The 24,970-nt window shown below is 47.4% G+C and overlaps 1 protein-coding gene across 1 annotated transcript in view; it reads left to right on the top strand.

Moving 5' to 3' along the window:
• The first annotated feature begins 1,829 nt into the window (after positions 1–1,829).
• Positions 1,830–24,970, top strand: part of CASP7 (caspase 7) — a 34,957-nt gene continuing 11,816 nt past the window's right edge. The window contains exons 1-2 of the mRNA XM_045803179.2: positions 1,830–1,956; positions 7,767–7,876. Of these exons, the coding sequence (XP_045659135.2) occupies positions 7,767–7,876 (110 nt within the window). The 5' untranslated portion in view covers positions 1,830–1,956. The remainder of the gene's footprint in view (positions 1,957–7,766; positions 7,877–24,970) is intronic.

Here is a 24,970-nt window from a genome sequence, read left to right as displayed (position 1 = left end):
TAATTCACAATTGAATTCCTTTAAAAAGCAAACTATCTTACTGTCTACAGGACTTAGTTATCACGGACATTTCAGAAACACGGATGCTAAATAGAGTAATGCAGCCTATCTTAGCCTGTGTGGGCTGCTGTAATAAAATACTATAGACCATGTAGCTTATAAACACCAGGAACTTATTTCTCACCGTTCTGGAGGCTAGAAGTCCAGGATTAGGGTGCCAGCATAACAAGGTTCTGGTAAGAGCCCTCCTTGGGGATGCAGACAGCAACTTCTTGTGCCTATGTCCTCATAAGCTGACAGGGACTAGAAAGTTCCGTCCAGCCTTTTTTTAACTAAGGGCACTAATCCCACTCTCCAGGGCCCCACCCTCATGATTTAAGCATTTCCCAAAAGTCCGAACTCCTAATGCCATCACGTTGAGCATTAAGTTTCAACATATTAATGGGGGGGGGATGTTTAACCAGGAACACAAACTTTCAGCCTATTGCATGGCCACACTGGAAATAGTGTAACTGTTTAAAATATTCAGGAATTCAAGATTTTTGCAGAATAAACTATAATTATGCCCTGACCCTTACCTGGGGCCAGCCTTCCTTAAGCCAAGAAAGTATCCTTACCTGGCGAGATTCTAGAGACAATACTGAAGTCTGAGGCCCAGGTAAAGCAAGCAAACACAAAGAAAAGATGTGGTTCTTGCCTGATCTCACGCCATGAAGGTTTCCTTTCATTCAAGGTGTTGAAAGTTCTTTAAAAGCAATTATTTCTGGGATAGATAAAAGTGTGATTTCTTCTCAGATACTCACACCGGAGTCTGACCGAGTTAATTAGTTGCTGTCCTGAGGAGCCTCGGAGAGAAAGGCATTGGAGGCACCGGCCGGAGCCCCAAGGGCGAAGAGAGGCAAAAGTGTGAGTGGTGCGCATGTGCGCATGCGTGCGTGCACGTGCGTGGGGACGCAGGGATAGGAATGAGGTGAAACCCGGGAAGAGCATGGTCCCTCCCGCGTTACCAAGTCGCGGGCACATGTCCAGTGGCTGACAGTTGGGGGCGCTCCATAAATATAGCGGGACGGATTCTGGCGCTACCTCCAGACAAGTTCTCCGAGTTGCGAGGCGGGAACTCGCCTAAGGGAGGAGTTCGGGGTCCTACCGTCCACACGCGAACCGAGGCGTCCCCAAGAGTGGACACCGGAAGCCCACCGGCAACCCCACGGCTGGCCCCAGAAGCCCGGCCCGGAGAAGGTAACCAGCTGCTGCGGGCGCCGAGCACACTCCCTTCCCCAGGGTTGGGGCGCCCACAGCACAGATTGGGGTCGAGAGCCTGGCTGGGGAAAAGCCCTCTGGCTGTGGGACTGGGTCCCTGATACTGGATACTGGTGCGGAAGCCCGAATAGAGGTGCAGACGGGGTACAGTAGAGGCAGGAGAGAAGGAGGGGCGCCCCTGGCGAGCACTGGGGCGTCGAGCGCCGCGAAGTCCCCGGAGCGCGCTCTTCCGCGTGCGCGGCTGGGGCTCTGCGCGGGGCCGGTTTGCAGAGCGCGTTCCCGGGTCACTTGGAGTGCTGCTGGCGGTGCAGAAGGTGCTCTCCCCGGGGACCGTGAGCGCGGCTTCGGGGTCGTAGAGCTGTCGGCCAGCTTTACCCAGCACGCTCTCCGGGTGCGCGGCCAACTTCGCCAGGGCGCCTTCCCCCCGGGCGACGCGCGCCGACCGTGGTGCAGACCCGGCGACCAGTTCTGCAGGGGGCGCTCTCCCGGGACGGTTCGCGCGTTGGAGCGGGTCGTTGGGCTCGCTAGCAACTCCGGGGAGCGCACTAGCGCGAGCGGGAGGAGACTGCCCCGCGCGACTCCGCCCCCTGCCGCTCCGGGCCTTTTAGTTTCGCTTTCGTTGGGGCGGCCCCAGACCCTCGCCGTCGAGGGACCGAGACGGACACCCGCTCTGGACGCCCGGCCGCCGCGGACACGGTAACTTCGGCCCCTGCCTCCATTTGCGCCCCTCCCGCCCCGGCCGCGCGCGCGCGCTCCTTCCCTCCCGCCCGCCGCGATCTCCCCTCCCACCCAGCCCGGCGCCCCTCCCAGCCCCCGACCGGCTCTCCTCCCACCCCCCCTCCCCCTGGCCCGCCGGCGTTGAAACTTTGGGGAGAGGGATGGGCGCCGCTTGCTCGGCTCAGCTGGTCCTCCCTTCCCTGCTGGCCGCGGGATTTGGAAAAGGGGGCGTGGATTGAGACCGGAGAGAGGGGATGGGGATCTCGCCGGGCTGACAGCGAGCGCCCCGGTGTCAGACAGCCCAGGGCGCCGGTCTCCGCGCCGCAGTTTGTCAGCTGTGGGCCTCGGCCCTCTCTGTGCCTGTCTGTTAAATGGGAATGGTGGTGACCGCGGGCTGAGTGAGGGTCGCTGCGAGGACGGAAGGAGGTGACTGATGCATATAGCAGTGCCTCGGTCTGGGCTCAGTGTGCAGGAGCTTCTGTCATCCTGGCTGGGGCCTCTGGTGCGGGGCTCTTGAAGATCCCTGGAGGAAGTAGAAAAAAGGCAGGACCACAGGCGACCTTGCAACCTTTAACCGTTGTATTCAAGTTTGTCGTTTATGGGGCAGTAAACTTACTTGTGGGTTATACTGGTCAGGCCTCTTCCCTTGAACTCTTGCTCTGGTGGACTCCGTGGCCCTAGACTTTGTTTGCTTACAGGCAGTTTCCTCCTTCAGGGGCTCTTGACCTTCAGCCTCCATAGGCAGCCCTCACCTATGGTTCATAATCCACCTCTGCTTCCTGTTAGTTGTGTGGCCCTGGGCAGGTTACTTAAACTCTCCGAAGAAACCGATGTTTCTTCTGCAGTATGGGGTGAAGGCTCGAGCCTCCTAGCAGTGCTGTGAGCCTTTGGTGACAGGGGGATACTGAGTGCCAGGAGAAACCCTTCTCCAAGTGCCAAAGGTGAGAGGTGGAGGTCCTCGGGGCTGCGTCTCTTTGAGCCTTTTAGGAAGATTCTCTTCCCTGGGGCAAGAGTGGGGTGCAAGTTGTGTTATGTCACTTTTCAGAGGAAGCAGGTGCAGTGAGTCCATCTCCCACCCATAAAACACACACACACACACACACACACACACACACACACACACACACACACAGAGTTCAGGATATATCTGGGGAGTGATTTCCTACCAGATGTGTACCAGTTGCCTATTAAAATGTGTTTAGAAATAATCACTAGAGGAATTTTTTTTCATTCTACACAAAGGCTGCTTAAGATATGGATGTGATTTTAAAATATGGGTGAAGGTTGACAGCTGAATGTTTTCTTAGTCTTGAATTCTGCCAACAGTGGTAATAATAAGGAATATTTATTGAACATCTAGAAGGTGCTACACTATGCTTAGCACTTTACATGCATTTTTCCATTCATTCCTCACACTCAGCGTGTGACTTAGGCATCATTATCTTCCCATTTCACAGATGAGGAAGCTGAGGCTCAAAGACATTGAGCACTTTGTTCAAGGCCCCATGGCTAATAGATGGAGGAGCCAGTTTAACCCCTGATCTGTTCTTCCCATGACTGGGCTCTCAGCTTGGTTGTGTTGTCTGTCCTGTATCAACAATTTATTCAGGGCACTGAATGATTCAAACATTTTAAGTACGTTTTAGTTAAAACATTTATAAAGAAATATTTCTTGGGGCGCCTGAGTGGCTCAATTGGTTAAGCATCCAGACTCTTGATTTCGCCTCGGATCATGATCTCAGGATCGAGCCCCTGCATCAGCCTCAGTGCTGGGTGTGGAGCCTGCTTAAGACTCTCTCTCTCCCTCTGCCAATCCCCAGTCTGCAAATAGGGTCCTAGTGGATCCTAGTGACAATAAGAGCGACAATAGCGAACCTAGTGCTTACATAGAGCTCCTGGCAGTGCTGATGCTTTCTCTGCATCACATGTTGATTCATTTAACGAGAAGATAGACACGTTTAATTGAAGACAAATGTGCCGTGGGATAAGCAGTAGCCCTGGCGTGACTGACTGCTCTTGGCAGCCTGAGCCCTACGAAGGGGACAAACACCAGAGAACAACAGTAGGCCTGCCCTCACCAGGCACAGCAGAGGTGAAATAGGCCCAGATTTTCTTGGTGGGCCCTGAGGATGAGTGGAAATACAGGGTCAACACCAAGTCTTGGCTTGACTGAAATGATCTGGCCAAAATCAGGCACCCCACCGGGTCAGCAACCCCTGTTCTGGGTGAACTTGATTTTACCAGAATTCAAGCGCAGCCTCATAGGAGTCAGAAAGTCACTGAGTGTTTGCTGTTCCCACTGTCTAGGAAGTGGGGACACAGAAGACCCTTGTAGCCTAGTGTTTGGAGGGAAAGCTCTGGAAAGCCTCCCACCACTGAACCATAGAAATAAGCCTGAATTTTATGTCCCAGTACCCAGTCCAAAGTCTCCTCCACGTGGATGGGAAGGACGAGGCATTTCAGCTGCACCCCGGCTCTGATGGAGCACGTGCACAGTTCCCTTCTGCCTGCAGAGCCCCATCCCCACGTTTCTCAGACCTCTGCTCAGATATCTCCTCCCCTGAGAACCTTCCCTAATTCCTCTGAGGCTCAGTCGGGTCCCCTGGCATGGCCACAGGATCTCATGGCACTCACCACAGTGGCAGCTCCACACTGGTGCCATCCTTTTCTCAGAGCCTGTCTGCCATCAAGGCAGCACCAGGTCAGCATGCTCCCAGCTGCGTCCCCAGCTCCTAGCACGCAACCCGATGTGTCAGAGCCCCCATAAATATCCACTGAATGAATGAAGAGGAGTCGCCAAAACTCTTCCCAGCACTCCCCACAACATCAGAACCAATGTCTGGCTTTCTTAGGAGCTGTTTTGCTTAGGGTTGTCCTTTTTAAAAAAATTGGTCGGGGGCGCCTGGGTGGCTCAGTCATTAAGTGTCTGCCTTCGGCTCAGGGACTGATCCTGGGGTGCTGGGATGGAGCCCTGCATCAGGCTCTCTGCTCTGCTGGGAGCCTGCTTTTTCCTCTCCCACTCCCCCTGCTGTGTTCCTCTCTTACTGGCTGTCTCTCTCTCTGTCAAATAAGTAAATAAAATTAAAAAAAAATTGGTCACATTGTTTTATCATTATATGTCCTAGACTTAGCCTTGAAGACTTAGCATTAGCAAGAGGCCCAAGGCTTAAATTCCACATGTCAAACGTAGCATCTTTTCCTCATGGATTTTGTCTGACTTTAACTTGTTAATTTTGAAAATATGTCTGTGCTTTGCTAACCACAATCCCCATGGAAAAGTAATTCTATATAAAGGAGATGAAATAAAAACTATTGAGTGTTTCTGCATGCCTGGGTTTATGCTTCTCTGATCTGGGGATGAGGTTATCTCTGTTTCCAAGAAACATTTTGCAGTCTAATCTGAAAAATCTAACCACCGCCAACCGGACACTTTTTGGGTATTGAGAAATAAGATGAGCACCCAGCTTCTCACAGTCCTTGTAGAGAGCTGGTGGGGGACCCTCCCTCCCTCTCAGTTCTCTCCTCACCGTCCAGCCCACCGCTAAGGGAAGCTGCAAGGTGACGTGATGATGCCACTCAGAACTCAAGGCCTCCAGGTCAGCACTTTGCCATCTTGGACGCCTCTCCTCAAGCTGGATTCCTTCTCCTCCCCACCTCCAGAAGTCCTTACTTGTGCTCTGGCGCACAATGTGTTCTGTCGAGTGGATGCCTTCTTGTTTTCCAACTGAGTGAAAACATCCCTGGGTGAGCCTAACAGGAATGAGGACCTGCGCCTGCCCACTGTGGCCCACTCTGTCTATGCAATTGCTCGGAGACTGAGACCAGCAGAAATTGGACTCTGGAGGGGTTTTCCCGTCGTTACTGAAAGCCAAGCCCTTCAGGGGGAGGAAACAGGACTTGATTTAGGAAAAACAACTTTAGTATACAGGCTCTACTTCCATCCAGCCTCATCACTTTTAGCTGATTCTTTTCCCTTCGGACATTGATTTCTTCCAGCTTTCCATTCAATTAATATTTATTCAGTAACACCATTTGTCTGTTGGTTGCTTCTGCTGTGATGAACTTGGAACTGTTGTGTTTGGGCTAAACAATAAGCGGAGTGAAAATAAACCAAAGACCAAGAGAATGGGGATGGGGGGACCTGATGAGATAGGTGTAATCAAGGCAGACTGCCCTGTGGAGGTGCCATTTAAGCTGAATTCTTAAGACTGATTATTAGCAAGCTGAGCAAAGATGTCATGTCCAGCAAATGTGTGGGTGGTGACTTCCAGAAAGAGAGAACGGTGAGCCCTGACAGAACCTGAAATGAGCATAATATGTTTAAGGACACTGAGAGGCTGGATGGTGTGATGGTAGAGGGCAGGAGGTGCTCTGGGGTGAATACTGCTGGCTTCAGATCCAAGTCCTATTTACTAGTTATGTATCCTAGAACAAGCTGTATCCCTTTTTCTAGCCTCACCTATCTCGTCTCAAAAGAGCAGTGATCGTAGGGGTGGTCTAACAGCATCATTGAGAGTATTAAATAAGATAATGCTTACAAGACAATTAGCATGTAAATACTAATTCAGTTTCTATTCTTTTTTTAAGATTTTATTTATTTAAGAGACAGAGAGAGAGAATGAGCAGGGGGGAGGGGCAGAGGAAGAAGCAGACTCCCTGCCAGGTAGGGAGCTTGACGCAGAGCTCTATCGTAGGACCCCCAGATCATGACCTGAACTGAAGGCAGACGCTCAACCAGCTGAGCCACCTGGTGCCCAGTCAGTTTCTATTCTTACTGTTATATTTTCTTCTTTAAAGTAGAGGAAGTAGTAGATTAGTAGGAGATGCTACTTTTTTTGTAAAGGGCCAGGTAGTAAATATTCTAGGCTTTTCAGGCCACGTGGTCTCTGTCACAATTGCTCGACTCTGGTTGTGGCAGGAAAGCAGCTATAGACAATATGTAAATGAATGGATATCTCTGTATTCCAATAAAACTTTATTTGCAAAAGCAGGTAGTGGGCCATAGTTTGCAGACTCCAGTAGTAGATAACAAAGGGTCTTAAAATCCTAGGAGATGGGTTTAGATTTGAGCTTTTTAGATGGTAGGGATCTCTTGAAGTTCCTTTTTTTTTTAAAGTTTTTATTTATTTATTTGACGGAGAGAGAGAGAGAGCACAAGCAGGCAGAGTGGCAGGCAGAGGGAGAGTGAGATGAAGGCTACACTGAGCAGAGAGCCCCACCCAGGAACCCTGGGATGACCTGAGCCAAAGGCAGACAGACGCTTAACCAGCTGAGCCACCCAGGTGCCCCTTTTGAAAATTCTTGAGTGGGAAAATAATTTTGGTAGAACCACGTAAATAAAAAAATCTGATACAGATGGCTTTATACCCCAGGCTGCTCTTGTGTTTAAACTGGGTTTGAGTGATGCCAGGAAAAGGATGAGACCCTTATAACCTGTCGGGAATGTAGGGGGAGTTTCTGGTCACTACAAACCTTGACCTACCTCCCACAGCTTCTCATATAGGGAACCTCTAACAAAATCACGGAGGCCGGGCGCAAAGCTCCCTGAGGGCACGGATTTTGATTCCGTAGCTGATGTCTCACCCATCTCCGGAACAAAGCCGGAAATAAAGCTGGTGCTCAAGCATTTGAATGAATTGTTGGTACAGTAGACCTGGAGCCCAAATATGCCAGACTGCTCACCTGCAGCCTTAGTTAAAAACTGTATCCTTGCGAGTGCTGCTTAAAAATACCCCGAGGCTAGTGATACCACAAAATAGCAACGGTCTGGTTTGTTTTTCTCCTTCCAGATGGCAGACGATCACGGCTGCGGTGTGGAGCAGGCAGCTGGGGACGCGGGCAGTCCAGATGCAGTTGACGCTAAGCCAGACCGGTCCTCCTTTGTCCCGTCACTCTTCAGGTAAGTTTCCTTCCTTGCCCTGGGCCTCTTCAGCCCCCCATGCCCCTGCTACCACCACACGCACATGGGGAGAGAGACATTCTGGGCAGGAGGCCTGTGCTGTGCATGGAACATTTGCACAGAATCCTGCCAGCTATCTGTGACAACACTGGGATTCCCGTGTGCACTCCCTGTCTCTGGGGGCAAGCCCAGACTGGGGGGGTCTCTTGCTCGGTGGCTGTGCATCGGGGTGGCAGCTGTCCGGGAGTGAGGAGCTGTCCTCAACAGAGGTGATGTGCAGCCGGCCTCCTCTGGGGCAGAGTATGGGCTGCTGCTGCCAGTTGGGACCAGGTTTGGCTGAAAGGCTGAATCCAGGGACACGAGACAGGAGGTATTAGCATAGCACTCCCTCAAAGCAAGCACCCTGTCTAGTGATCTCACTTTGTCTTTTCTTGAGTTCACTTCTAAAATTCTAAATTTTGCATTTAATAATAATAAAATCTTCGGTTATTACATTCTTGTATGCCAGCTCAGTGTTGCATGTTGTAGCCCTCATAATCCCAGGAGATAGTTCTACTGTTATCATCACTGAATAGGTAGGGAAACTGAGGAACAAAGGTTTACTCGTTTGCTTCTCTGAGGATAGTTCATAAATGGTAGAACTGAGATTAGAATGTACATGGTACCAGCACCACTCAACAGCTCTCCTGTGCTTTCCATTTAAAAGTGGAACTGCAGGGACACAGAGGAGCCCCTTAACTCCTTTCAACCTTGGTCATGGAATGGCAGGCCGTAGGGCTTCCTGGCAGGAGGCTGGAGTGCTTTGTGGGTCAGAAGCATCTGACTGTTTGGTATCTCCCAAGCCAAGCCGCACCTGGGAGGGACAGTCACAGAGATAAAAGTTGAGGTTAGGGAGTGCTCCCAAGCAGTGCTCAGGAGGGGAAGAGTTGGTGAGGAAGGGCAGCCTGGCTCCCTGCGACATGCCAGAGAGAGCCTGGGGTCATACCATCCCAGACAAGACTCGAAAAAGTGGGAAGATCCCCAGCATCCTGGACCCAAATTCCGCTGGCCTTGGTGGCCATTTAGGGTCAAGAATACCCAAGCAAATGATCAGAACACACAGCTCCAACCCCCGAGAACTTTTGAAAGCCATCAGGTCAATCGATCCAAGCTAAACCACCCCCCAGTGCCAGCCCCTTAGAACAGCGGCCATCAAATGCTTCGTTCATGTAGCTGCAGAGTAAAACGACATGTGCACTCGTACATTTTAAGGTGACACAGAAATTTCTTGTCATAGTTGTAAAGGATGTGAAAATATTTCAGTTTTCCCAGCTCTTTGCATGAAGCGGGTTGCCTCTCAGTGACAGAGAAGAGGAACCATGTAATGGCCATTTCACAAGTCTTATTTAGTAAAACCTTTTGATGTACTTCCCAGAAATTATAAAAGCCCGTGGTGTGTTGTAATTATTGACATTTAAAAATCGCTTGTTTATATGTATGCAGTGGAATCTAAATCCACAGGAGTTTTTGGTTGTTTTTTTTTTAAGATTTTATTTATTTGAGAGAGAATGAGTGCGGGGGGGCTGGACAGAGGGAGAGGGAGAAACAGACTCCGTGCTGAGCAGGGAGCCCCATGCAGGACTCGATCCCAGGACCTTGAGATCATGACCTGAGCCGAAGGCAGATGCTCAACCGACTGAGCCATCCAGGCATCCCATCCGCAGGAGTTTTATAACCACGTTTCTCCATTAAATTGGACTCGAGCAAGCTGTCTTTAATAGCTAGAATTTTTGTTGGTTTTTTTTCCTTTGAACTCTTGTGTTTCCATTTATTTCCCCCACAGTGTTTTACTCTGTTGTAATGGATTTAGTTGCTTGAAAGTCTTTTATTGATCGCCTCATCATGCATCCCTGTAACATATAGGTGTGTACGTAGACATATGCATAAATTGTAAGGCCTTTTTCCAGGTATCATGAGTATTAAATTTCTCCTACGTTAAGTTACTAATAATTTCTCCTAGACTAAGTTTCTGTCTGGCTATTATTAATTCACAGTTGGTCCAAACAAATGTTGACAAATCGTCAGTGCTATTAAAGCGTTATTCATCAAAATAATTATTAAAATAGAAATTGCATTTAAATTACAACTTTTAATGGGGAAGCAGGCTTTTAAAAAGCTGTTTACAAATAAATGGACAAATAATAGTCATTGCTAGAATAAAAAAGAGTTCAGTATCACCTCTTTTGCCTGTTTGTCATTTTTAGAGGTAGAAGCGCTGAGAAACCATGAATAAGTACATGGGATGGCCAACAGTTCTCTTATAATAATGCCACTTAATTCTTCGAATTCCTTCTAAGTTCTCTGCCAAAAACTGACAAATCGATTAGGTCCTTCTGCAGTTGTATTGAGAATGATGAGAAATTACCTGACTTATAAAAGGAATTGTTATTCAGCTCTTAGAAACGTTTATTTTTTCCTTTCTGGGAAGTACATTTAAAAGGCTTTATCAAAACTTCTCCAAAAACCATACATTAAACCTGACTGTCTTTACTTAGAGGCAACTTATGTAACCCAAAATATTCCTGACAGAGATAAGATAATTAAAATAGCAATGTTAAACATATGTCAGTATCCTTTCTTTTTCTTTTTTTGGTAAAATGCTTATTTTAAACTATCTGCTTTTTAAAATATTTCATTGTTGAGACCTTGGAGCTGCAAATGTAGCTCATTCACTTATGTAAAATGTCTGTTCTGTATTCCAGTTGACAAAGCCAGTCCTTCTTGCCAAACCAATCAGCCTCACCAGATTTGCTTTTAACCAGTAAAGGTCTGATACCATTTTCAGTTCAGCAAATGTTGTATTAGGCATCCCCGTGACAACCATCTTGTTTCTAATTCTTGGAGGATGGTGGGTGGGTGGACGGATGGATGGATGGAAGGAAGGAAAGTAGGTTGGATGGACGGATGCAAGGAAGGAAGGATGGAGGGATGGATGATGGGTGGCTGGATGCAGGAAAGGAAGGAAGGATGGAAAGAAGGTTGGATGGATGAATGCAAGAAAGGAAGGATGGTTGGATGGAGGGTGGGGAGAGAGGAAAGGAAGAAGGAAAGGGCACAAAGAAAGCCCATTGCTGTGTTTACCTCCCTGAATCAGTGTTTATTTGCTTTGCTGTCACAGAACTCTGGCTCAAAGTGATAGTCTTTGGAAATAATCGGGGTAAAAAGGCAAGGTCATTATATAAAAGCCATATCACTCCCATTCCATTCTATTATATATATTTTTTATTAGTGTATTTCTTAAACATATGAATGAATTTGGAACAGCCCGGTGTGGCCCCAAACAGCCCCATTTCTAAAATGCCATCCTTCACCCTTATTAGACTGTTGTATAAATAGGAAGCCCATCACGGTGCTTCATTCAAGGGGACCCACAGATACTGATATTTGAATTGTCTGTTTGTTAGAGGATGTGGAGGTTTTGACATCATTTAAGAATAGGATGGATGAGATCCTGCTCTTTTTTTCATGTAGTGGGAGACAGGACACTGACAAAGGGGAGGCAGTATCTCAGGCAGACCAGTTTTAGGAGAAATACATATGGAAATTGAGGATCTGATCATTCATTTCCTTAAAGTTGTCTGTGTCTGCACCTTCTGGACGGTCTTTGAATGCCCTGTTCGAAGACCTCTGCCTTAATAAGAGGCGCATCATTTTGCAAAAATAGATATGGTCTGTGATATGGGTTTTTTACCCCCTTACATGCTTTGGAAGGTCAAGAAGCCTGGATAGTCTCCCATATTCTAGTGCACTGTACCTTTTTTTTAATAGCATGGCTGACATTGACCTCAAGCTTCATGTTATCAACATAAACAGTAATTATCCTTGCAAAATACTTGAATTATATTCCATTTTCCAATTAAATATTCAAATTAAATGAAACGGGCAGCGGCCAGATTTTGGAAGGGTTTGTTTGTAAGTCACGTAAAGGATTTGGAAGCTGTTTATTTTAGTTGTATGGATTGTAGGACATGACTGTTGAATTAAACAATACTGAGCTACGGTAAATGGCAACTTAGTGTCTTATTCTTCCAGGCTGTGTATTGTTAGTTTTTTATTTTCTCTACCTTCACTGGGCATCAGAATCCAACCCTAGATTATGTGATGCACAGGCCGCTTACCGAGGAGTCAGTCAATTCAAATAAACTTCTACCAGAATTTGTGATGTACCCTTAAAATTTAGGTTTTATCCTTTCATTTTTTTTTCACGTAAGATGGAAGGTTCTTTCATGTGACTTTAAAATTAACCATGTTGGGGCACCTGGGTGGCTCAATCAGTTAAGCTTCTGCCTTCTGCTCAGGTCATGATCCTGGGGTCCTGGGATGGAGCCCCACATCAGGCTCCCTGCTCAGTGGGGAGCCTGCTTCTCCCTCTGCTCCTTGCCCCTGCTCATGCTCTTTCTCTCTCTCGAACAAATAAGTAAAAACTTTAAATAAATAAATAAAATTAACCATGTCAGATGCCGTTTTGGGTCACTAATTTATTATTTCAGTCATTCATTAAATATCTATGGAGCAACAGTGAGAAGTTAAGCCCCTTGTACCAAGTCCCATAGTTGATCCGTGAATTTGAACCTGCGTTTGTCCGCCTCTCACACCGAGCTCTCAGTGCTGCCTTCACGTGCCAGGCTCTGTGTTTGGCCCAGGGCTGCAGCTGGAAACAAGGTCAACAGCATCCATGTGGTCCCAGCCCCAGACACTCACATCCCTGCAGCCAAGGCAGGCATGCAACAGGTAACTGAGCTATGGTGGTGGTAGGCAGGGCAGAGCAAGGCGCTGGGAAGTAAAATTGAAAAGGGGACCCAGCCTGGTCTTGGGTGAAGGAACCCTCCTCCCTGGAGATGTGATGTGTGCTGAGACTTGATGGGGGGAGAAGGATGACAAAGGGGGGTGTGGGTGCGTGAGATCAGGGTGGTGCATTCTGGCAGGAATGTGGGATGTGGAAGGTACCCCAGAAGAGGAGATGGGAGAAATGGACAAAGGCCAGATTTTAGAAGGGCATGTCTGTAAGTCACATTAAAGATTTGGATTCGATCCTAAGAACAAGGAAGTCATGAAAGAGTTTAAGAAGTAGAGTGACTTAGGGGCGCCTGGCTCAGTGGGTTAAGTGACTGGCTCTTGGTTTTGGCTCAGGTCATCATCTCAGGGTCCTGAGATCAAGCCCCACATTGGGCTCTACACTCAGCGTGGAGTCTGCTTGAGATTCTCTCTCTCCCTCTCCTTCTGCCCCCCCCACCATGCTCTCGCTCTCTCTCTCGAATAAGTCTTAAAAAAAAGAAAAAGAAAAAGTAGAGTGAATTGATCAACTATACCTACCAAAAAACAAAAACAAAAAAAGTGTGGGAGCTCCAGAGCTGCCGTGCGGGCAGGCCCTGAAGAGGGGGCTGTTGCAGTTCTCCAGGCCAGATGCTAGTGGAACAAAGCGGGCGGAGCGGAGCGGCTGGACCCCAGCGGTGGGGAGAGGTAGAAGCAACGGGACTTTGTGACCAAAAGGAAGGACGGGCTGAAGAGGAGAGAGATGCTGAGGAAAGCGGCACCTGAACTCCAAGGAAGATTGGAGTCATCTCGTGACCCCTGAGCCCTCTGGCTCGAGAAATGGGTGATGAAACCGCTATTTCCATTGGCATAATGACAGAAGGGCCCCGCGTTTGCCACCGTTCATACCTTCCTTGAACATTGCTGCTGCCTTGGCTTTGCTGCCCGAAAGGGCATGACAAATTTGGGGGTGCCAGGGCCTTGGCCTGTGATGGGACAAGACTCGGAACAGTGTGATTTGCTGCAAAGAGCGGGTTTCCACGGTCACACGTGGCCCGTTGACACCCTAGGCCTTCAGCTCTGTGTCCTGAGATTCCAACGGGGATTGTTTATCCTGTTGAATGGAACTCATTGGGGTGACCTGAATACAGCAGAGCAAATCTGGGAGGTGCGGCAGCCCCTCCCGTGGCCCCCTCCGCGGAGTGCGGGACACCAAGTATCCCACACGTCGGGTGTGTGGGTGCATCCACGCCCCTGATGGCCGGCACCCCACCCAGCCTGTCCCATCCCCAGCTCCCTTCTCCAGGGTGTCAGAATGCTATCAGGTAAGGCAGTGGGGCGGGGACAGTGGCGCCCCCTGCCTATTTCTAACTGTGGATACCTGCCTTCCCCTGGGGACCTCAGGGATTCTGGGAAACAAGAAATAAGTCTCCTTCCCCCCCCCCCCCCCCAAAGGACTCCCGGGCCCCAGGTAGTTCCAAGCTCTCAGACTTACCTTGGCTTTGTCGCCTCCGTGTCACTAGATGGCATCACAGCATCGTTTTATTTCCATTCCATGGGTCCCTGAGTAAACCCGGCTGTTCTTTAACTTACTTTAAAAAAAAATAAAATGATGAAATTTTATTAAAATGTTTTCTAATTTCCTGATTATTGAAGAACACTTGGAAAACACAGGAAACCACAAAGGAAAAATATTCAAGATATTAATTTAAAATGAGTAAAAATGTTTGGACTTGTAAACAGAAAAGACTTAGAAGAAATCAGTATCTGCACCGTCGATATTCCTTATGAACCACAGTTTATGGAACAAGTTCTAGAATCATCTGTGCTCGAGGAGAGGGCTTCCTCTTGAAGTAAAGGTAACCCTAGCACCTGGCACGGGGTATCTGCCATGCAACGTACCTACCATCCAAGGTAGCAGCCTGGTCCCTGCGCTGGATGTGAACTAGGGTTCTTACTGACTGTCTAGGCATGGCTATGGAAATGACTGCAAAGAGCTAATTGCTGAATTGTAGCGTACTGGGAACTGTGGGAGGCAGGGGCAGGGAAGGAGGAGGAGGGAGAGCCCGAGGAGTTGGAAGTGGACAGGAAGAGCCTGCCTGTCAGGGCCAAGCCACATGATCAGGCCAGGCCTCGAAGCACAGGCTCTTGGAATGTGGTGGAGGCCCATGGACAGGGTAACTTTGGTCCTGGTGGCACCACTGGGAGCCACTGTAGATACAAGACCGGGCACACTTGAGCTGTGAAATCAGAGGCGCCCTTCTCAGTCCTGCTCAAGGTCTCTGCTAAAGGAAATAAAAGACGAAGTAGCAAACAGATTTCACACACTCAGATTTCCCCGGGACCTTGGTGGATGCTTCTGGGTCCCTGCAGAGGGGGTGTTTATCCTTCCATTTCCGGAGTGAAGGGGGCAAGAGAAAAGCCTTGTTTTCAAAACTTGATAAACTCCCAGTTTTTGAGGCACTTGTTCAGATCCCATGGGCTTTCTGCTCCGTGTCATCTTTGTGCTCCGGCCTTTGTGCTCCTCGAGTGTATTTAGTGAAGGCCACTAGCTTCTAATTCTTTCTCCTCCATTGCTACTCGGGTTCTCCACCAGCTAAGTTTTCTATGTAAACAGATCCCTGTAAAAATATATGTTCTTTGTATAATTATAAGAAAGATCCAGGTGGCCTGTCTTTTCATTTGGAGGGGAGGGTGTTTCAGAAGAAGCAATGCTTTGGAATTAGAGAAAAGGACAAAGATAGCAGACCTTTAGCTCATTCCAAAGAATATGTTCCAAATTAAGCAAAAGCTCTTCGATCACACCCATTGACTGAAAGAGGGCCAGGGCCTCTCAAAAGAAAAGGAATGTTAAAATATAACGCAGGGAGTTGGCTTTTCCATAGAGGAAGTCTTCGAATTCAGGCTATAGAAGACCGAATGCCTGTCTCCCAAATGTGTATGTGAACAGTACTAAAGGTTCCATGCTGTATTTGAAGCAGTGACACCACTTAAAATGACAGCAGGGGTGGCATGGAGGCGAACATCCCAGGTTCTGGTCCTGGCCTCCCAATCACTGGTTGAGGGACTGGCTAGTCCTTTGACTTTTTGAGCCTCGGTTTTCTCCTCTGCATAATAGAGATATGAACACCTGTCCATGGGATTGTTTCTGAGACTTGAATAAACTGTCAGCTTGCTGAATCATCCGGTGAGGAAACCATACATCCTTCCTGAGGGGGAGGAAATCCTCCCATTGTAATGTTAAAACTGGAAGACTCCTGAAAACGTGGTGTGTCCCAATTCCCTCCTCTGATGGCACAGTGAAGACCAGACAGGTAAAGTGCTTTCTTTACCCACAGTCACCCAGCAAGACCAGGCCCAAGACCCAGGTCTAACTTGGGGTCCAGTACTCCACCCCTTATATCAAGGGCCAGTTCCGACTGTCGTGGCGTGGAGCCTTTCAACCACATTAATCCACCAGCAGGACAGTTTTTCTCTCCTACCCAAGTGGGTCAGCAAATTTAATTCTTCATCGAAATTGCTCCCCTTTCTGCTTCACTTCAGCTGAGGGATGGACAGCGTTCCAACAGGGCTGGCGATGGGCTCTGTGATAAAGAGAGCCAAGTGCCCATTCCAGGAGCAGAGAGCCACACCTCCAAAACTCTGGTCACGGGATCTAGAAACTTTGACACTCCACGCATGCAGAATTCCTTGTTATTTTAGGTTATTGGCCTCCTAGAAGGGAAAAAGTGAGCTGGAGGGTTAAAAGAAAAACGAAGAAGGCAAGTAAATGATCAGGTTTTCATAGTAATAAAAATGTTAAAACCCTATTCTAGAAGTAAGTCTAGTTAGAGAAGTACTACAGGGGGTGTCTGGGTGGCTCAGTGCGTTAAGCATTGAACTCTTGGTTTCCACTCAGGTCATGATCTCAGGGTCATGAGATGGATCCCCAGTCAGGCTCCATGCTCAGCAGAGACTCTGCTTGAGAGTCTCTCTCTCCCTCTCCCTTTGCCCCTCCCCCCCCTAAAATAAATAAATAAAATCTGAAAGGAAGGAAGGAAGGAAGAAAAGAGAGAAAAGAAAGAAAGAGAAGTACTGTGAATCTAAGGCCTCTTGTTTCTCCAGGGCACACACGGTCACAAGTAAGAGATGCACAGTGTGGCCTTGCACATTCAAACCCCGAACTTGCTGGAGCTCGGGGTGTTCTGTCTGGCACACTTCTGTGATGAAGAGTCTGCCGTTCCTCTGAAGGTGGCAAAGATAAATGCAGTGAGTGTGTCAGAATGCGGGCTGAGTCCTGTTAGCCATTCTAAGTTCTGGATCCTGAAGACATCATACATCAGTTTTAGGCCATTGAATTCTGTCCTTGATTTCCCCTGGTTGATTTCTTTAGTCTTTTATCAAAATTTATTTTCCTTTCATTTTTTTTTTTTTAAAGACAGAGAACTCGTGCATGGGCAGGGTCAGAGGGGCAAAGAGAAAAGGAGAGAGAGCCTGAAGCAGGCTCCACACGCCATGCGGAGCCCGACGTGGGGCTCGATCCCAGAACCCTGAGATCATGACCTGAGCTGAAATCAAGAGTCGGCTGCTTCACCGACTGAGCCATGCAGGCGCCCCTTTTATCAATTTTTATTGTCAGAGGTCTCTGTTTTGTTGTTCAGGGGGGAGGAGGGAAACGTGCATGTGAATAAGTTTGGGGGAAGGACTCTTTTTCTCCCTAGCCTATTTTAAACCAACTTTGTTTCCCAAAATAGGTGTATGTGTGCAAATTCGAGCTTCAGAAAAGAATGTATAGAGACAGTTTTCCCTTTGTTCACAGACCTGAGGACGGCAAATGGTTCGGTTTGCCCAGGGCTAGCAGGCACTGCAGGTCTCCATGGTCAGCCTCACGGCTTCCATTGGCCATGACCTTGAACCAGGAAACTGAGAAAAGCATCGTTGCACTGTTTGCTTCATAAGTGTTTCGTTTTTATGTGTTCACATTTTCCTCATTGCGTTTGGAGGGGTGAGATGAGAAGGCGTAGACACTCCTGGATCACTCACTTTATGCAAGACCATTGGAAAAGGTTTATCTGCCTCATTTGAAAATTAGGGTAGTTGGTCTGCCTTTGTAGTCTTTTGTTTTATTATTTGTATTAGTATCTTGAGTGCCTTTATAAGGAGAAAAATAACCTAAAGAATTGAACTCTGATTCCCCACCAAGTCACCTCCTATTTTTGTTCATTTATGTACATATAATTTTACATATTTTGCCATTTCTATCCGTGCTGTTCTGCCACCTTCTGTAGACTGGCACTTTGGTGGGTCACCTCCCATCTGCACGCTCATCACTTTAAATAGCTGTGTGGTATTTTATGCCACTGACACTCAGTCTCTTGCTTAGCCATTCCCCTGTTTCCGTGTTTTCACTCTTAAAAATGGTGCTGCCGGCTGCATCTTTGTGGACGTTTGGGGTTTTTTATCCCCCCCCTTTGGATCCCGTGCTCCTAGAAAGTCACTTTTTCTCTAGGGAGCTGTCCCAGGGTGGGGAGGAAGCAGCGGTGTGGAGCCTGGGCATTTCTGCTGGTCAGCAGAGAAGGGGGAGGCCAGTGTGACTTTCCCAGCCCCAGTGTGAATGGTCCTATGGAAAACTCCAGCGTGCAGCTCACTGCTGATTCAGTCACGGGCCTTCAGGGCCGGGCAGGCTGTGCCAGTCTGCTGTCCCCTGCTGAGCCCTGAGCATGTTGAGTTTTTATTATTACAGAGAAGAAGGAAACTCACTGCCCATAGTTGCCGGGCGAAGCCTAGTTCTGATGCACAGGGGGGTGCTTTCGGATGGAGACACGAGGTACCACCTTCACTCTTTCCTTTCCTCTCTGCCTCGCTCTGTGCCTTGGTATGTCAGGACTGTCGGGGATACCCGCCTTTCAAATGTTGAAACCATGAATGAATCATCCCAAAAATATTTAGACAAAGCAGCTACGAAAACCAGAGCTCTAGTTCCGAATGAAACAGCCCTGGGGAAATGTGTGCCTGGTGGTGTGTTTACTTTCCTGCTGATGAATGTCTGCAAACAGATAGAGCTTCTGGGGATCCTATTCATGGAGACGCTTTAGAAAATAAACAGTAGCAGGTTTGCATGTTTCTATCCCCTTCCAAATATAGAAAGGTATAATTCACATTTCGAGCAGCCTAGGGGATCTGTAAGAGGATAAAACCTGTATTTATCCACTCTGGTGATGGAGAAAATTATACTCACACCCCGAGTGGATTGTAAAAATTCATTGTGCACTTTCTGAGGTTTTTTACTTCTTCGTAAAGGAGGCAGAGTCCTTTATTCTGGAATGTTTTCTGGTATGAGTTGCTGTAGGCTCTTCAAGGATGTCTTTTTATATAAATAACCATCAGAGCTTGGTTGTAATTTTTTGCCTCCTGACTTTGTTGGAATGACTAAGTTGGCCTCGCGCTGTGGAATTTGAGGTTCCAAAAAAATGAGTCTCCAACCTAAGAAGTTAGGATCATCTAGTTTCTTCCTGATAATCAGTGCTGTCATGATCTGTGTTCCTAGCAGAGATTTGAGCTTATCTACATATGTCTGGGTCCTTGCTCATACTGGTGAGGAAAGACAACAGGAGAAATCAGAAAGATGTGTTAAGAAGCATTGTAGGAAATTAACCACCCGTCGCATTTTAGTGCACACTTACGAACACTTGCTAAGTCGTTCTGCCAGGCTGTCCTGGTTAGTGCAGTCTTGCTTATCTGGCCCTAAGAACAGTAATCTCACAGCCAGATTTATTTTTGAAAATCTGTAGCCAGTTGTGAAACACAGGATCTTTTAAGAGGATTTGGAACTTTTAATTCACTGTTCTGGTTTATCATGAGCCTTGCACTTAATAGCAAGTTTCAAAACAAGAATCCTGTGTTTCTTCTCAGCATTGTAATCTCGGCCAAAGTTTTCAGAAAGTGAAAAAGGTCAAGATAAAAGCTGGGTTTATCAGCAGAGAATTAGCAGAGGCAGAGGAGAAGGGGTGAGTTTGGGGGGAGCAGGTAGAACGGGAAATACTAGAATCTGACTTAAAAAAATACCATGGCCAGCTTTCATTTGCTGTGTCTTTCCATGCCTCTCATCTATACTTTGCAGAATAAACGGAATAATGATTATGAACGGGCTTCGTAATACATAAAGCACGACGCAAACATTAACGATACTTGTCGCTGGTGACATAGGGCGATGGGAAGTGGCTCCTCCACCCTTTTGCACCGCTCGTCAGATTCAGGAGAAAGGCTGGCTTCCATTGACCTCGTCCTGAAAGAAGGTCCACGTGCCCTCCCTTTTGGGGTCTGTGCCATAGCCATGCACACGTGTTCCTGAATCTTCTGCAGAAAAGTCATAGGAACTTAGGACGACAAGAATGGCCACTTCTAGAAGATCTTATCTCTGGGAGACGATCACCAGCTGAAGAAATGTCTAATCTGGATCTCTGAAAGCTTCTTAGTACCCTTCTCGTTCCCCAGCCCCAGGCAAACCTGCTGTGCCATGGACTGTTGGCATCTTTCCGCAGTGGCCAATTAATGAGCACAGTCTCTTCGGAGCCCTTGAGGCCCTTGCTCCTGTCCAATAGCAGTTGTTTATCTGAGGATCTGCTTGGCTTTGGCGATTGATTTACAAACAGACAGTAACTCTTTATGAGCGGCTGGCACTGGGATTGCAAAGCTTCCCTCCCCCGACTGAGTGACTGCGCCACCAAGGCCGTGCAGGGGACTCTCCAAACACTGTGCAAACAAGGCAGAAGAGGAGTGGCATTTCCTGGAAGCATTTTGGTTGTGTTGTTAAAGTAATTTCAGCCTCTCGTTCTGTTTGCCTGGCACCCCTAGCAGACCTTGCAGGTTTCTCGGGAAGTTGCAAATCACACACAGGACCCCGACAGACAGTCTCGCTGCTGCCAAGGGGCACCTTCCATAGGCCACGCTTCCCGAAGTGTATCTAGTTCGACCTTCTGGCCGAGAGCCAAGGGTCCCAAAGGCTGCGCCCACATGGGAAGTGATGTTTGACAGGAGAGGGCGAGCTGGCTCTTCTGCCCTGCACGGGGGTCAGCAGTGAAAGTTTAGAGTCAAGAGGGCCCATGCAGGGCGCCCGGGTGGCTCAGTCAGTTAAGCGTCCGCCTTTGCTCAGGTCATGATCTCAGGGTCCTGGGATGGAAACCTGCATTGGGCTCCCTGCTCAGCAGGGAGTCTGCTTTTCCTTCTCCCTCGGCGCCTCCCCTCCCCCCACTTATGCTCGCTCAGTCTCTCTCTCTCTCTCTATCAAATAAACAAATAAAATCTTAAAAAAAGAAAAGAAAAGAGGGCCCAAGTGGTGGTAAGACAGGCGAGTGCTGAGGCCCTCGCACATCAGAGGGTGTGAGCATCTCCAGGAAAACACCCAGGCCTGGCTCTGATTCTCTAAGTCTAGGGTGAGGCCTGGGCATCTGTATTTTAACAGAAGTAAGAAATGATGGAATAGGGGACTTGGTGTCAGACCTGTGAGTGAGTCTGGGCCTTCACCCCTGTTTGGCATTGTGTTCTCGGACAAACTAATGTCATCTTTTCCTATGAGGTAGGGCCAGTGCCCTACAGAGTTGTTGTAAAGACCTTATGAGGTCATGTGTACAAGGCAGTGAGTGTTCCAAGATGGTACTTATGTATTTATGACTGCCATTGTTATTGACACAGAGAGGAGAAAGAAGCTCAAAAAGCTAGGAAATAAAATCCCGTGTAAAATCACAGTGAGACACAGAATCATGGGGTCTCTCAGGAGCCCTTTCAACAAGTAGCACAAAAAAGTATGAGTCCAGAAATCTTCAAAATGGGCCAAATAATGAAATCCATTTGCAGCAGATGATTTTTAATTACTAAATAATTTGTATTTTAACCTTTTGAATAACTTATTTGCATGTACTAAAAAAGAGATACAGTCAAACTCTTCCTCCTTCCTGCTCTCCTTGCCCCTGGCCCCCATCACACAGGTGACCACTCTATGATATACAACAAATACCATTAGTAATAATAATAACATTTATGTACGATCAACTGAAGTCCACACACTGTTCTAAAGGCTTTGTGAAAATCAACTGTTCACAAGCTGTGAGGCAGATGGTATAATTTTGTCCTTTTTACAAAGTAGGAAGCGAAGCATAGAGAGGTTAAGTAACTTGCCCGTGGTCACTCAGCTGCATGGTAGAGCCAGGTTTCAAAGATCAGCCGTCCAGCCCTAGAATTAATGGGCTTATCCATTACGTCACCTTTTAAGAGTCTATGCAAATACAAGCAAACATAAAGATACGATATTTTTCCCTCATTTTTCCCCAAAGGGTAGTATACTGTTCTCATGGTTCTGCCCCCTCTGTTTTCTTTCATGCTTAACCTACGTACTGGAAATCCTCCCACCATCAGGGCACAGAGAACTTCCTCATGCTTGCAGTACTGTGTTATTTGGACTAAAGACCCTCCCCTTCATGGTTCAACCAGGAAGCAGAGACTGAACTGAATCTTTGTACCTGCCCTGCAGGTCCTGGTGGGAGTGGCCAGCTGGAGACACTCCTGTCTGCCCGCCAGGTCTTCAACTGAGGCATGCTCTTAAAGTTAACAGTTGGAAGTAGGAGCGGCAGAGGGGAGAAGAGCAGACTCGCCAGTCCACCAGTGTTTCTAGATAGCATTAGGTGTCCGCACAAGAGAAATACGCAGGCAAGACCCCTGCCCCGTGTGCGTGCAGAAGCAGCTACCAGGGTCTACCCTGAAACAGTCGCTTCTGAGAACTCCTGTCTCTTCCTAAATGTGAGGCTGTGCTTACTGTCTCTGCAGCAGCCTTGCAGCCAGAATTAGCTAAATGGAAGTGAAGGCACTGCTCTCACTGGGGTCTTGAAGGGAAAGTGGAATGGAAAGGGCGCTAATCCCAAGGAGAGGGTGCCTGGAAGCCTCACAACAAGTAGGATCCGTTGGGCTCTGAGTCTAGCAGAATGTATCTATTATGCCGTGGACTTCGGTCCACTTTTTCTCTTTTCTTCCTGGTGCCTTCTGCATCTTGATAATCACTTCTTCCTTTTGTTTGTCTCTCCAGTTGCGTGCTTTAACTTGATCACAGGGTAGCTTCCCCAAAGTCAAGCTACAGACGGAGTTTTCCCAAGGTCTGTGCCTCTTAGGAAGGCAAAGTCAGGGGGATGGAATTGACTGCTCTCTAACACGTATCCCTGGTCTGGGAGGACCTGGGTTTAGCAAAATCTGTTTCAGTTAGAAGGAGAAATAACTATTGACTGACTCAAATCCAGAAAGAGGAAGCAGATATTTTATTTCATTTTGAAAAATGAGAGTTCAAGTTAGGAGCAGGCTAGGTAAGGGAATTCCCTCCCTTTTGAAATATTTACCAGGGATAAGAATCACATTTCATATTCAATTTTAAGGTACTTTTCGTAACCATAGAAAGTATTTTCTTTAAAGGGTGTATATCTTTATTGCCCTTTTGTAGTCCTTTAAAAAAAAGTTTACTTCCCAAATCTATTCTAATAGAAATGGAGACCTTTTTTTTTTTCATGTAACTTATAACCAAGCCTGTTTTTCTTACAAAAGATGGTCACTGGTTTTGTTTTGCTCATCATTGTGGATGGGCTAATGGCAACTTTAAAAAAAATCACAGTGTGTTTCTTACTTGGTGGTTTGTTGTACAATTTGTTTCAGAATAATTCATATTGCAGAAGATAGAAGTAGAGCTTTATCTCTTAAAGACCTCCAGCCTGTTAGTCTTAATACTGGTCTTATTAGGGTCTTTGAGTGGCCTTCAGTTAGCTAAAGACTTGTCAAGAGGCAATGAAAAAATGCAGGGAGAATTTTAACAAGGTCCTGGTCCCTTGTAAGCCCTGACCAATGTTAGTTGTTGTAACAACCTGTAATAACCTCCTTTAGAGGCATAGATTGAAGATTTTGTGGGCATACAAAAGACCACGTACAGATAATTTTCCACGTTTACAGAGGGCACTGTCGGAATGGGTGATTGACAGGGAATTCAGAAGTAAATCCTACCCCCATGCATGGTGTGTCCTTGAACACTGCAGAAGCTCGCTTTGCTGATACTTGTCTCCACTGAGCTCTTATGGAAGCCCAGGAAAGGGAGAGGACTCCACAAGAGTATTTTCTGCCCATGAAATCGGCCATGTCATTCTGTGAGGGTCACAGAAGGCTCAGTTTTCCAGGAGAGGAGGTCAGGGCTTTGCGAAGGGTCCCATGGGCAGATGCCTGAGTCCCAGCCCAGTGCTCATTTGTGCTGGAGAAAAGCTGGCATCGCCCCTGTAGACCAGACAGAAAATGTAGGGAGAAGGTGAAGGCTATCTCTCTTTTAAATGTATCAGATGATACTACGGAAGACAGTTGGCCTTATAAAAGTGGAGGATAGAGCAGGGTTGCTGTTGAAAAACAGCAATAAGCAATCTGCGGAGATTCGACCCACAGAGCCACTCTGTAATCTGGACCCACGTAGGAGGGGCAGCATCAAAGGCCATGTCCTTCCAGAGATTCTGAGAAACTACAACAGGCAAGGTTCAGTGAAACTCAGGGTGCAAGGCCCACATTTGTCAGGTAACAAGCTGAGTTTTTATTTTCACTTTACTCCTTCCAACATTTGACAAGAATTTAGGGACAGTGGCAGACAAGTCTTCTTCCAAACACTCTGGGTTGTGGGGCTCTGGAGCACCAGCTTGAGACACTGATACCACCTGAGGCCCACGTGGTGGTCTCACTTTGCTCATCCCTACCTGGCAGACCTTGAACAACCCCTGCCCCCCATGGACCTGTTTCCATATCTGTAAAATGAGGGGATAAGACTGGATGCATTCACTCCTAGAACACATCTTTTTGACTAGAGCCCCTCATACAGTATTTAACAGAAGCGGAAAAGAGTGGGCATGTTTGACTTGTTTTCGACCTTAGGGGGAAAGCATTCAGTCTCTTCTCATTAAGTATGATATTGTCTGTGAATTTTTCATAGATGCCCTTTTCAGGTTGAGTTAGTCCCATTGTAACCCTAGTGTATTTAGCATTTTTATTGTAACAGTGTATTGGATTTTGTCGTTTGCTTTTTTTTGCATCAATGGAGCTGATTATGTGCGTTTTGTCCTTTATCTTTGTCTTTTAATATGATGGATTACATTAATTGGATGTTAACTAACCTTGAATTCCTAGAATCAATCACACTTGGTGATAGTGAATAATCCTACTCAGAGACTGCCAGATTTGGTTTGCTAATATTTTCTTAAGAATTTTTGCATCTAAAGGCGCCTGGGTGGCTCAATCAGTTGGGCATCCAACTCTTGATTTCGG

This window comes from Ursus americanus, chromosome 6 (assembly GCF_024610735.1).
Source record: "Ursus americanus isolate L20-20 chromosome 6, mUrsAme1.1.p, whole genome shotgun sequence".
NCBI classification, from domain to species: Eukaryota; Metazoa; Chordata; class Mammalia; order Carnivora; family Ursidae; genus Ursus; species Ursus americanus.
This window is presented reverse-complemented; position numbering and strand designations above follow the sequence as displayed.